General features: G+C 42.1%; 1 protein-coding gene across 1 annotated transcript in view; it reads left to right on the forward strand.

The window, feature by feature from the left end:
* The window catches only part of CPXM2 (carboxypeptidase X, M14 family member 2), a 78366-nt gene that overhangs the window by 15868 nt on the left and 48017 nt on the right, over positions 1-14481 (forward strand). Inside the window, exon 2 of the mRNA XM_054832554.1 lies at positions 10460-10569. Coding sequence (XP_054688529.1) covers positions 10460-10569 — 110 coding nt within the window. The remainder of the gene's footprint in view (positions 1-10459; positions 10570-14481) is intronic.

A 14481-nucleotide genomic window follows, 5' to 3' on the forward strand; every position in this document is an offset into this window, starting at 1 on the left:
TCTCTCCAGTTTTTCCTGCTCTAGGTGTGTGGGCTTCACGTGCGCGCTAGGGAGAGTGACAAGGTGAAAACTGGGTGATATCACAGTAGTGTCATCTATTTCAGTGAAATTAGGTGATTTTAGAGAACTGCTGAAGCTGTTTGTGTGTATTTCACCACTGGATCTACTATAGCCCCAGGTGTGCAATTCTCATCCTTATGATGGAGCACATACAGCCCCTTTCCTCTGTCCTCCTGCTGGGATACTTCCCTTGTGCCACCTGGAATCCCTGTTTTGCTCCAAAAGCGTGGCTCTGCTGCAAAATCCTTAAAGCTGGCAGAATTCTTGGTAGATGTGTATTTCCGAGGCCCAAAGTTATGGATATTTTGCAGGTTATTTCTGTTTAAGGAAGTTCCTGACTATGCTGACGCTCTGTACAGCCGCATAGTGAGCATGCTATACCTTCCTATGGATATATTTACTTCTGATTAAAGTTGTTAGTACAGCTTTCATAGAGGGGGAGGAAAATACTTGCACCGTAAGCCAATTTTATACTCATACAACTGTTTTTATGCAGTTGTACTATTTTTGGTTAAATACACTCAAATGGAATTGTTAAAGTGGTTAAACTTTAGCAATTTCAAGGTGTCTCATTTATTGAACCAGGATTGTATCTTAAGATAGTAGCCATCTTCCATCTTGATTTTGTACTTGTTAATGGTATTCCAAGTTTCAATGTTTATTTTTAATGGCTATGATTAATGTTCTTATTGTAGAATATTTGATCTTGCAGTATACCTCAGTGATTTGATATTTTTAAGCTATTTCTGGCATGAAGATGTTGGACAGATACGTGTTTTTAATGGTAATTTTTGTCGTTTGCCCAGCCATTGTGCGAGCGGTCTGTCTCTGTTTTTTTTCCATTGTTTGGCTAAATCTATTTGTTTGGCTCTGGAAAAAAAAAGAATGGTTCTCATTTTTGATGGCTGTACTCAGTTTCGTGGCTTTAGCTGGAATTACAGAAAGCCTTCATCCTGTGCTTCAGAAAAACATCAGAGGAAACATTTTAAAATTAATAGCACAGAAGTCAGCCTTAGTCAAAGTTAATAATAAAAAGTTCAGAATTGATATATTTTACAGGCTGGGGGTTTTTTTGGCCATTAAAGGGAATAATATGTCTTTTTCAGAGCAACTAAATATACATATTCCTTTGTAGAGAAAGTGGAGGTCTTGTCAGGTTTGGATACAAATGAGAGGGTACCTTGTACCACGAGCATCTGGAAACCTTTCCTGGGGCTATGCCTACAGTGATGCTTAATGCCTCTGTATGCCGATGGTCTACACTGAATGCAGCTTGTCCTTGCATCATTTCTTTTGTTGATGGCCTGGACACCATGACCAGATTTGCAACATGATTCCCACCCTTGTCCTTTTCCACGTCAGGTCAGCAAGGTGGTGGTCCCACAGCAGCAAGGCAGAAACTCTGGGGTGCCTGCCTGCACCCCCCTTTCCTCTGCCTTTCTTTTCTCCTAAAAAGATGTGGGGGAGGAGAGATGAAGCCAGTTTAACACACGGAAGAGGTATGGACAGTGTCTTCATACCTACCCACCTCTCCCCATGGAGGAGGCTGCTGCCTGCAGGCATAGAATCATAGAATGGTTTGAGTTGGAAGGGACCTCGAAGATTATCTAGTTCCAACCCCCCCCTCCCATGGGCATCTATGGGTATGGTTGCTTCCTCCCCCTTGAGCACAAGGACCACAGGCAGCAAGAAGCAGAGCCAGGAGGAAAAACATGAACTGCTTAGAATAATAGAATCATTTAGGTTGGAAAAGAGCTTTAAGATCATCAAGTCATCAAATCGTTAATCTTCTTGTGCCCAAGCATGCTGACTTGTGCATGGGGGGGGTGGGCTCCTGTATTGTCCATATCATAAATCACGCTATGTCCTAGGCAGGCTGTGCAATGGCAGCAGTAGGCAGCTCAGGGAACGTGTACGGTATCTGGAGTTTAGATGAGTCTCTTGAGTCTGAAAGCTTGGCCAGAGAACTCCCAGAGAACAAGATTTCTGGAAATTCCTACTTCCAGCCATGCCAGGAATAGCAAAAGATCTTCCTGCTAAATGTGCTGTTTGTTGCATCTAGAACCAGCCACAATCTGGGTTTGTGAGGGAGCAAAAATGTGAAAAGTAATGAAAGAGAAAAAAAAAATCTGAATCTCAGAAATGTTTGGTTTCATGTCAGACTTGACCTAAAGGATCAAGATAATTATTAATTTATTCTTTATGTGCCTTTAATTGCTGAATCTTCTCTCAATCTTGGAAGCAGAAGAACACTTTTACCCTTGCGTAGAGTCTGTACCCTGCAAATTTTCAAGTACCCGTTGTGCCCAATCCTGCCAGCCAGTGCAGTGTTTAGGTGGCGTAAAGAAAGCGTGGAAGTGTTCCGTGTCTTTGCACCACGGGAGGGCTCTGTGTGTCACTGGTATCAGCTATGGTGAGGACCTTTAAACTGTCTCAGGTCTTTCGTTCTTGTCTACTCCAGCAGATGCAGGCTTTAAATCCACACCTTCCCTCCCCAGGACTGCATTGCCTTGTGCCACCTGGCAGAAGATACTTGCAACTTCTTGGTAACTACCTCCCTTCCTAAAGAGCTGCTTTAGCTTTTGAAGCACATGTAGCACCAGCAAATCTTCTGGCGAGACTCCTAGCAGGGAAAGAAGTGAGTTTACCTGGAAGACAAAGCGGTGCCTAGCAAGCAAGCTAGGATTAAAACGCACCTCCCCTCCCCACAAGCTAAGAGGCTGTCAAAACACAGCTCCCTGGCCCAGAGGCAGCCCCTGGAGAAGTTGGTTGCAAACAGGAGCCACATTTGATGATCAAAAGCAGCTCTGAGATCTCAGATGGGTAGCGTTTGTGGGAGCCTCACTCAGGCTTCGCCCTCTCCTAGAGCCCATGAAAATGTTCCTCCCGATTTAAGGAGGCTTTGGGTCAGACCTCTAACAGAGATGGGTTTTGTGGCTTCTAACTAACAGTGTTTGTAGGTTTGTTTTTTTTTTTTTAATTTTCAATAGCAACCATAAAGAGAAGTGTATGTTGCAGTGCTGTGATAAATATTGCCCTTTCCTTCTGAGGGAAGTCCCCGATGTCTTAAACCCCCATGCAGTACTTGCTGCTTGTCCTAGAAAAATATACAGCTTTGATGCAACAGTAGAGAACAATTAATGTTGTCTTAGGATAGAAAATTTTGGCATCTATTTAATTCTTTATTTGATCTTTGATCTGGGACTAAAATTCAGTATTTTAACTTCTATATAGGGGATTTGTTTTAAGTGCACATTGCTTGCTTTTTTCTTTTAGTGCCCTGGGAATGGATTTATAAGAAAAAGCAAATAAAAGCAAACTGTATGTGCTTGAAGAACCTTCATCTGCCTTTACTGCTTCAATTAATCTGGGGTACATAAGGGCTGGTGGCCTGAATTCAGGCCAGAAAAGAAACTAGCATGTATTGCTAGCAACATTTTGTACGTGAACAAAGGCAGAAAACTGCTCAGACTGAAATGCATGGACTTGTTTCCAGGGAAAAGCTGGGCCGTACCAAGTATAGAGTGTGACTCATGAACATCTGCGGAAATTTCACACTTCCACAATCACATCGTCAAAACAGCAAAATTTAGCTAGACCGTGTCCCCCCCACAAATGTCCTAAGACTGTAAATATAACAAATTATTTAGAAAACGGAGAACCTTGTTCTGTTTAATTCAGCCCCCACAAAGGCTGTCCATCACAGAAAAGCAATCGAAAGAGATTTTCAGCAAGTAGCAGGTCAGCAGAAATGTGCTTTTACTGTTATTTCACCTTTCAGGTGCATTGCAGTATTGAAATACTTTGTATATCTGTGACCTAAGTATTACTTGAGACACAGGAATTAGACTGCCAGAGTTTCCATTAAAAGTTTCTGCTGTTGGAAGATGAATTATCAACCACGCTTTTCATAGGAAAAGCTCTAAAGTTAGCTGTTAGGGCAAAATTTAAGAATTTTTGTCCAAGAGCATAAAGATCTAAGAATAGTATGAATAGTATAATAAGCATTAAAGTCTTCATCCCCCAAAATATATACTTAATTGTGTGCTTAACTTACCTATATCAGTAGCTTCACAGATCTGCATCTTCTTCGTTAACTATACGTTTAAGTGTTTTACTTAAGGCATAAATTCTGCATGTACCCTGGGATGACCCAGAAAAAGAAACAGGGAATCGAAACCTAAAACTAAATCTGTCTTATGACATGGGATTTTACCATGAGATACCTGGCCACACCACGTTGGCAACATATGGGTTGAGTCCCCAGAGATCGAGGTCTCCAGAGAAGGGACGAGTCTCTAGCCAAGTCTGGTAGGGAAGGGGGTTTACAGAAGGAAGAAACAGGTATTGATTCCAGCAATAGGTTGTTACTAGAAATAGAAATAGCATACTAAAGCACATCACGCTGGCACCATACCTGCAACACCCTTCCCAACAACGACAGATCATCTCCGTTGCTGTAGGGACCCGCTGGTCACTGTCGTCCCCTGGCTTGGGCAAACTCCGGCCACTCTAGGGCCAAGATGTGCCACATGTATTTTTGACCCTCTAAACTGACCAGCATAATGTTTAAAGATACTTCAGTGTCCTTTGTTGCGGCTGGATGCAGTGATAACTTGGGATGTGCTGCATTACTGAAAATCATACTAGCAGTGTATGTTTTCAAGGAAAATGCACTAAAAGAAATCAGTTACACTGGAAGGGTGATGAGGTCTTTGTATTTATCATAGTGAAAACCTGATCCAGCTTCTATTTGAGTCACTGGGAGTTGTGTCGCAAGCTCAAGCCCCAAATGCAAAGCTACAGATACCAACAGCAACAACAAAAATTCCTGGCACTAAACCCATTCTTCGCATAGCGAAAATTCTGTCAGCGCTGCCTTGACCTCCCCTTGTCTGCTCTGAACTGCTGTATCTCTGCAGTGTAACATCCTTTCTCCCCAAACAAACGTTTTGAAGTGCAAGGGGATTCTTACGTATTCAAAAATGACAAAGCTCCTGGAGCTAAAACACATTTAGAATCATAAAAAAATAAATAGTCAGAGTACATTCTGCCTCCAAATGTCAAGAAGACTGTCAGACTGCACAAGGCTGATGATATTTCTCCATTTCTGGATCCGAGTATCACTGTGTGTGAGAAGTTAGACAAGAACAGGCTTGCAGGAATTGAAAAAGATTATAGGTGTGGCTCTTAAAAATAGAAGTGAAGAGGAAACATGATGGTTCTTTTTTTCTTTCCATTTGAAAAACTGAACATATTCCTAAATTGATGGCAAATATCCTTTAAATAAAACAATAATTTGCCTGCTGTGCCTCTGAAAGAACAGTACAGAATGATTTCCTAAATGCATCCTTATTAGTACAAGAGCTATAAAGACAATCTGTGCTTATGTGACAATCTTTATTTAGAGCAGAAGAAAATAAAATAAATGAATAATTTAGGAAATAAACATCTTCTACTTATGGAATTAATACGTTTCTGAGAATGTTTTATCATACACAACAGCTCACGTTGCAGCCGAGCAGCTGTAATAGCACTGCAGGTGGAAAGACGACCAAGCTGGCTCTGCAGAAGGTGTTTTCTTTGAGCAGAGTTTCGGTGGAAGATGCTGCGTCGGTAGGGCACAGCCACCATGAGGCTGAAACCGCTGTCAAACCCGGGCTAAATCCTTGCACAGAGCCACGCTGATGGCAAGCTGAGCTGATGTGGGCTTGAGAAGGGAGCTCAGCAGCTCCTTCAGGTAGTGCTCTTGGTGTAGGCAAGCCCAAAATTACATCTGGTAAGTGGAGATTTCCTGAGCTGAGGTGGTGACTGAAGTAATTCTCAAGTGTTTCCCCCTCCTGACTTCAAGGGACAGGCTATTGCTAACAGCGTCGGTGTCAGAAATGCCTTAGCTGGGGTACAATCATCTGTCTGGCTAGCAGAAGCATAACTGAAAATTATGAGATATAGCCATTTAACATAGCTAGCAGGAAAGGCATTTCGAAATGGAAACCTCACAAGAACAAAGATACAAATGTTATCAAATCTGAATCCAAGCCCCATCTCTTTTTAGGTTTTGGAATTAATTTGATCCAGACATTTTATGAATGTCTTGTTTCTGAAGTGAACACCTATTCATGGTTGCAAATCACAGACAAAATCATGGTTGGGTATGGGCCAGGAAGAGAGAAAAGTCTGTAACTCAGCCTCTTCCCTACACCTGCGAGCTTAATGCTTGCTTTTCAGTCACTCTAAAACATAAATACTCTTCGCTGCATTTTGTTAGTAAGTCATTATGTACATAGTATGTGGATTTAAATTTCTTTCAAAGTCATCGGTGAATTGTCTGTATTTTATAATGATTAGTTTTTCAACTGGTTAAAGAAAGGACCAAATAACTAGGTCATTTCCAGTTGAATCTATAAGATATGAACTGCTCTGATTATTCATGCTACCCAATTTCTGTAGCTTCTGCTAGTGTTTTTCAAACTAGCATGGAGAATAGACAATTTTTAAAACAGTCTTATTGATTGTATGGCAATTTTCATTGTTAAATGGAAGATTTCTTAAAGTTAAATAAAATATATTAAAGCAATACTTTAAAAAGTACAGTCTTTATGAATGCCATAAATCAGTTTCTTTTCCTGTATGTTTTTCAAAAATAAGTTGTCCTGACACACACCAACAAAATAATTTCTCTGAATTAAATTCACAGTATGACTCAGGATTATTTTTTTTTTTTTTTTGGTAGTGAAATGGCAACCTTAGGTGGATTGTTATGTATCATAATGAGTAACCTGGAGTTAATCAGATGAGGCTATACTGAAAAATTTGCCACCACAACCTCTGTACTTTACAGATTGATGTTTTGGTCTAATATGCTCCTCTTTTCATCCCTTTATTCACACTGGAATTCATATGCATGTGGAAAAAATTAATATTCCTAAAGTGTTAATTGTCAAATATTACAGCTATAAATAGAAGATGTCATTTCATTTCAAAGCAAAATCAAAGGTCTTCTCTTGTGGAAAACAGCACAAATTCCATACATCAAAGCTACTGCAAACAATAGGCTTAGTGACTCCAAGAATATCATCCTGGTGCAGAGCTGCACAGACGGAAACATCGAAAGGTCAATGGTCTTTTACGGAGAATCCTGCTGCTCTGTTCCCACTTTGGGATGGCCGCTGAAGAAAGAGGGGCCAACTGCAAAAGCAATGCTTTTCATTAATTTTCAGTCAAGTGTTGGAGCAAAACTACGTGATTTTTCTTACCAAGTTAAAAGAAAAAAAAAATCTTTACATGATTTGGTAAGTTAGCGAAGTGAGAGCTTAAAGTTTAGGTCACTTCCAGAGAAAGCGAGTTAGGTGTACTCCTACTGATTCACATAAATAACGGTAAAAAAATAAATTCCTGGATGCTATTGAATCGGTGGTAAAGATCCTAATGATTTCGCCTGAAATATTGTGAGGCTTAAGAACATGGAGAAAGGACAGCATATTGTTAACAGCGTACTGGACAGTTTTCATCAAAGGTATCTATATTGCATATTAGCAGATAGCTCCTGCCTGTTCTTAGAGTCTAATTTTGCTTTCATTGAAAACTCCCATTAAATTGAGCATTTCATAATATTGGCCTCTTAATCTGATCCGATCACAGACAATACAAAAAATTCATCCTTGAAAAATAATGAGCAGTCAGGCATGTTTAACTGAGATCCAAATGAACATTTTTTAGTCTATTATTAGGCTTCAGTTTCTCTAGAAACAGAGATAACACACACGAATACACACAGGCAATTTTTTCAGCCTGTAAATACCCATCCTGCAGTTTAAGAAACCCTCCCTGAAATCCACAGGCACCCCAAGAATATTGCAGTTTTATAGTAAATTAGTAACGTTTCAGTCTGCATAAAACCAAACCCACTTTTTGTACGTGCGCTGGCGGGCGTATGCCGCTCCAGGTCCCTTCAGCCAGGTCTGACGGGCAGCTGCCAGGCTCAGAAAGAGTGCCTTTCCTACAGGTTTCATGAAAACAGGTACAGAAGAGAGCAAGGGTGAGGGAGGGCGTTGCGTGGCTGCGCGTCCTGCGGAGCAGCTCCGTGAGCCCTTGCTGCCTGTCGGTAGCGGGGAACGGGCTGAGAAACGCAACCTAGGAGAGACAGAGCTTCACTGGATCCGTTGCGGATGGAGCTGGCTGTTCGCTGTGCAGGAACATTCTACGTTTTTAGTAACTCCTAGCAGTACCTGTAGATCGCCCCTTAGCCTTGTTAGGTACGGTATAGACATCGAATTCAATGATATTTTATGAACTGAGCCTGTAAAAGCAGCTTGCTTTTGTTTTCACGGGTATTTCTGGGGGGCTTTTGAGTGCTGGGGAACAGTGAGAGCAAAATACCGACGGTGAGACTGTTCACAGAGCAAAACATACCAAAGTGCAAAAGAGTTTGCAGGATTGCAGCGTGAGACTGATTTCCAGACCTGGCTGGAGGACTCAACTTGTTAAAGAAAGGCAGGTCCCAGCTACATCATTTACTCCCAGTAGAGATCTGTCAGAGCCCGAGACTTCTTCCAGTCAGAGTATGATGAAAGATGAAACACTCTGTAAGGAAATATGATTAAAACAATCCGCCAATGAAACAAAAATCCTCTGAGCTACTCCTTCCTCTAGCTTTCCTTACACATCCTGTCTCTTCTCTGTTTTGGATAATTAGATTGAAAGCTCTTCGAAATGAGGAACTGTCTACATTTTGTCTCTTGTGTAAGACTAAGATCACTGATGGTACTTTAGAAAATACATTAATATTTAGCATTTGTCTGCAGTGCCTCTGATGGAGACATTTGGCCCTGCATTTGTGTAAAAACTTTCCTGAGGATGAACGAAGAAATACTAGTGTGAACTGGCAGCACGTAACATTTTTCCTGAGGGATTTTAGGTTGTTTTGAACTAAGGAGGAGCATAGGAAATCTCACACGCTTTGTCATGGCAATGCAAAACTGCGTGTGAAAGTTAGACACGTCCAGGATGAGATTCTCAGGTACACACCCTCGTGACATTTCAGAGAGTGATGAAATATGTATGTGTAAGAGGGATACAGGTATGGTGCAGGGCAGTGAGCTCACTGACAGTTCTCCAGCAACCGTGGCACAAGGAAGATCGTGGCCCCAGGCAGGCGGTGAGGAGGGATGGTTTGGGGATGGCAGGGGTGGCCTGGGGAGTGGAAATGTGGTCTGGGCTTCACAACTGGTGCTTGGCTCCCATCTCTGTCCCAGCCCGCTGTGCACGTTACGGCAAACCTCCCACACTCGACATCAGAAAAAAAAAAATCTGTCCTCTACCCAAAACCAGAATCCAATGCGGCCACGGCAGTACAAAACCTAGTCTAACCTAACACGTACCTGATCTAAAATCCAAGAGTGTCGCTGCTTTCCACCTCTGCCCCACACAGGCTTGCCAATTCCAGCTGCCGCTGACTTCAGGGTGTCTAAACTGCGCTCTGTTGTACAATGTCGGTGCTCCCAAAGTGTCTCTCTGTGCTTTCGTTCACCTCCTGTGAAACACCGAGAGCGGGTCTACCCCGCCTCACCATCGTGTTTTGAGGATAAATATGCTAAGCATTGTAAAGGACTTAAATACTGCGCTAGCTGGGGTCATTTTAGAGCAGAATATTTTTTTCTGATAATCATGAAGTTGACTCTTTCCAACGTCTTACCTTCCAAAGCTAGAACTCCAGGCTCAAGTTTGCTGCACTGCTGGCTAGCTGCTGAAGCGATGGCATCTGCTTCTTTCTTCAAGGCTTTGCACAATTTGGAGCTTAGAGAGATGGACCCTTGTTTCAAAATTGCCCTCTTTGTGCTTAGTCATTACCTCCGCAGCGCTGGGCTGTCCAGCCTCCCAGACCCCTGTAACAGATGCTATTGTGCAATGTGAGGGACCGTGATTGAAGTTTCCAGAACAGATTTTAATTAGAAACATAACTTTGTACAGTAGCTTGGAATGAGTACGGGGGGGGGGGGGAACAAAAAACAAAACAACAAAATGAGATGAAAAAAGAAAATGCCAAAAAGAGAGAAAAATAAAAGGACATTTTACTGGCATTTTGTACTGAAAAGCACTTGACAGGAAATACTGTGCAAATCCATGAAAAAATGAAGCATATGGCAAGCAGTAACAACTATCTGAGACCCTCAAAAAGCCAGATCCTCAGCTGGTGTAAATCAGCATTGCTTCATTGATTTTATGAGAGCTGCCATTTCTCATTGACTTCAGTGGTGCTGGGCTCATTTATCCCAGCTGAGGACCCCAGCCAGTTTGGCACAAGTGAAACCCAGAGACTTTGAGTACTTGTTTGTTTTGTGTTGGGTGTTGGTTTTTTTTTTTTTTTTAATTAAATTTTAATCAATCTTTTGTTTTGTAGATTGCCCTCCACTTGGTCTAGAGACATTAAAAATTACTGACTTCCAGCTCCATGCCTCTACAGCAAAGCGGTATGGCCTTGGGGCCCACAGAGGAAGGCTTAATATTCAGGTAACATCAATTTTTCTCCTAAGTGGGAGAATGGCTTAAGGTTGTCCTGTTGTATAAAGAGAACCAAGGGATGGTTATCGGTTCTGACTACTTTGTCAGCTCATGTAATTCAAATGAAGGGGAAACACTGGAGTTATAGAAGTGAATAAGGTTGATGGATAACCTTTAGATTTGTGGGGCTTAGTTAAGAAAAAAAAACCTCCAAACTTAGTGTGCTGAGGGTACAAATGCAAACAGACCTCTACAAGTAAAGCAAAGGTGGAGGCAGCCCAGAGCTGCTCCGTCCCAGCCGCAGGAAATCATCCCAGCTCCCAGAACCATCAGCCTGGAAGGAAGCTCACCCAGCAAGCTGCTTTCTGTCTTGTTTGCCTGTAGTTAATGACAATGGTTAATTGAAAGCGTGGGTTTAAGTGAAGCGCTTGCCCTAAGGCAGCGTTTCAGAGGCAATGATTATGCTACCAAAAAAATGCTGCAGTTCAGAAATCACTAGCATACAATCTGGTTTAGCTTCTTTTATTTAATATTAAAGATATGCTTGGGTGCTTTGCAGGACCAACTTCTATTTTCTCATTTCTTGTGCTTCTGTTTTTCACTTTATTAGTGCTATTTTCTGAATTACAGTCTCTTCCAGTGTAAAAATGTTACTTTTGTGTAAAAAGTACAACCTTTAAAACTCAAAGTCATAAACAGGATACTATCACCAAGTCAACAATGAAAAATCTCTAAAGTTTATTTCATTTAGTAGTTATCTTTCACTATTAGACCCTCCATTAGATGTTTTTTTTTTTTCCTCCAGCTGAAGGGGTTTGCCAGTTAATTAACTAAGACTGGCACTAGGAGGGATGAGCTCTAATCAGCAGTGCAATTTCACATGGTGCCCACTGCAATGTAACGGTGGGCAGCTGCTGGAAGCAGGGACCACTCTTCCTTAAAATCCCACGGTGCAGCTGCCCCCCCCTCTGCTTCGGCTTCTTCACAAACAGCTCTGGGAGCTTCTCTATGGGAGGGAACTGACCCTTTTGTTGTTGTTGTTTGTTTAAATTCGTTACTTTCTGGTCTAAAAGCTCAGTAACCCACTGTGCTATGCAGCCACCCTGGCTGGAGCGGCAGGAGCCTGCAGGGCGGTGGGAAGGGGCTCTTCCCTTCCAAGCCAGCGTGCAGGTACAGAGGACTGGGTGTAATGTGAGGTCTCACCTGCAGCCTTTGTAGTTAATGCCTTTTGAGACCTGAGCAAGGTAGTTTGCTTCTTTACCTCATGTTCTATGCTAGGAAAAAACCCCTTATGAACACAAAAATGGTGTGCAGATGATATTCAGGTGGGTTCTGTGAGAATATTTAATTGCTTTATTACAGTTTTGCTTCTATAGTGGCATAAGACCAAGGACTGTGATGCAAACCTTTGAATTCTCTGTTGGGTGTGGTTTCTCATTTTTAATACTGGTGTTTAAGTAAGTCCAGTTCTTGTGTTTAAATAAATTGGTTTAGACCAGCAGTTCATCTAGCCCAATGTCCTGTCTTCACCAGGAACACTGCCTTAAAATAAATAGAGAGGTGTAAGAGTCCTACCTGTGAGTGATGGTTCCTCTCAACGCAGTCCAGAGCCTCCCGCCGGAGGTGAGGGGACCATCTCTTGCTGGGAAACAAGCACAAGTGAGACGTTCTTCCTTGCCGAAAGCCCCAGGGGCTTGGGTTAGACCAAGTGTGTTTCTTTGGTGTCCTGTCCCCTAGGACCTCAGGGACCACGCTTCTCCTGCCCAACCTTCACCCGCTGGGTAGCGGCCGTGCCTGGGCCGTGCTGCTTACAGCCGTAATGCTTCTGCCTGTTCTGTGGCAGTGGTTTCTTTTGCGTTTCTTGTGGGTATAAGGTCCCCACCTCTACAGCGCAGGGGCTGTTGTCCCCTCCCTGGAGTGCTGTGTGGGCCTCAGGTGAAAGGACCTTCTGTCCCGTGCAAATTATTTTTATTCTTCTTCATTGAAAAGATGGCGCGCTTTTTTTTTTTTTTTTTTTTGCTGTGAACGAAGGCTTTACAACGTCACGCTTCAGCTTGATACAGACTTTAGCGTTGTCATTTTCTTGAGCTGTATGCATTCTGTATGGGTTGTTTCTTATAATCCAAAAGCTGGTTTTACTCTTTTCTGGGATAGGCGCTTACCTGATCCCAGGGCTGTGGGAGGCTTGTGTACTAATAACCCAACAACACCTGGCTTACAGCAAAGTCTGATTTCAGTGACTTCACAGGGTTTTTTTCTTTAAATATAACCCTTTTTCTCTGCTACATCTTCACCCCTAATAGAGATTTCTGGTAATCCTCCAATCAAAAGCTTTTACTATTACTGAAAGCTTAGCTGTATGCTATAGATACAGTAATTCCTTAAACCCCTTGACCACTTGGAGTTACTGCTATGACTGGCAGTCTTAAAAGTATGGGTTTGCATTTATTTTTCTTTAGATACTGCTTCCCTTGGGATTAGCTTCAAATTAATAGCACTTTAAAATTTTTCAAAGCCACTTAGAATTTGCAGATCTCTTCCATGTCACTTGATTGATTGTATTTTTTCCAGTGCTTAATTTTACTTTGCATTAGGACTTCTGAATTTCAGTAGTATTTAAAAGCTATATGCTTATAACCAAGAATAGGTACTCCAGGGGACTGATGTGTCAGATGGGTAATGAGGTCCCTGGGGATTTCTGTTTGCCGCTCAAAAGGGAGCGTTGAGGCATGCTGGGAAAAGGCAAAAGGCACTGGTTTTTAAGCAGCTGTGTTTTCATGCTGTTCAGCACTGTTCAGGAAGAAAAACACTCGGCCCAAGTCAGAGAGGCTGATGTGCCGCCCAGTTTTCACCAGCGAACTCTGCTAAATGTATGGTGATGAGCAACTTTATGGTCTGGGTATCACCACAATGCCATCGGAATATTCTTATTCCCCAAAATAAGACAAAATTCACTCTCTGCTCAGTCTTGTCAGCTGAGAAGCTTAGGGCTCACCCCAGGTAACAGGCACTACCTTGATTCACAGGGAGCTCACAGGATAATGAAGTTTTTCAAAGGCTTCTGAGGGTTATTTTTTCTGTTTACATTATTTGAAGCGTGTTAAATTAATCAGGTAGCATATGCTTTAGTCCAAGGAAGGACAGGCTTAGCAGGGCTGGATAAGACCTTCTGGGATCTGCTTCTCTTGTGACCTTGCACTATGTGGGACCTGATTTTGGTCCCAGTCCTGTTTGGACGTGGTGATTAAGGTGGGACCTCTCAAGGGTAGGAGCAATGCTGCTTGGGTTGTACGGGAGATCTAGCCTGCAACCGCAATAGTGGCACGACCAGTGGTAATTTAACATCATCAGGAAAAATCATAGCATAAAATAATATTCAGTGAGGCATTCTGCCTTCAGGGATAAAAGTCGTTAGTATTTGTCACTTGTAAAATAATTAGCAGTGGTTAAAACCTGAAATAATTAGTCAAATTATGTTTCTTCCCCTTCCTCATTTTCCTGGTTGGAGGAATCCAAACAGCATTGAAGATTGACCAAGTAATGCAATTGTGTATGCAGATAAGCAGGACGTATTACTTTTTGTGTTTTCAGTTCTCTGTTTCACTAGTTCCTTTTGAAAAACTCCGTTATCAAAACACAACCAAAAGACAAAAGTATTGAAGTTCTGCTTTCAGCCCGTGTGCTTTAATTCTTCTCCTCTTGCCTACTGGCAGTGGTTGCTATAAATACCTGTGATGAGTAACACTTTTTTTTTTTGTCTCCCAAACTTCCTATGGTAAAATAATGTCTGTGATCACCCCACTGGGAACAGAGAAGAATTTAAGCAGAAGGGGTTTGATATTTGATATTAGGTATATTTTTACTGCTGCTCTAGCTGACTTGTGGCAGAAGACTGAAATTGCTTTCTTTGTTTAAATACAT

Source organism: Grus americana, chromosome 7, assembly GCF_028858705.1.
Source record: "Grus americana isolate bGruAme1 chromosome 7, bGruAme1.mat, whole genome shotgun sequence".
Lineage (NCBI taxonomy): Eukaryota > Metazoa > Chordata > Aves > Gruiformes > Gruidae > Grus > Grus americana.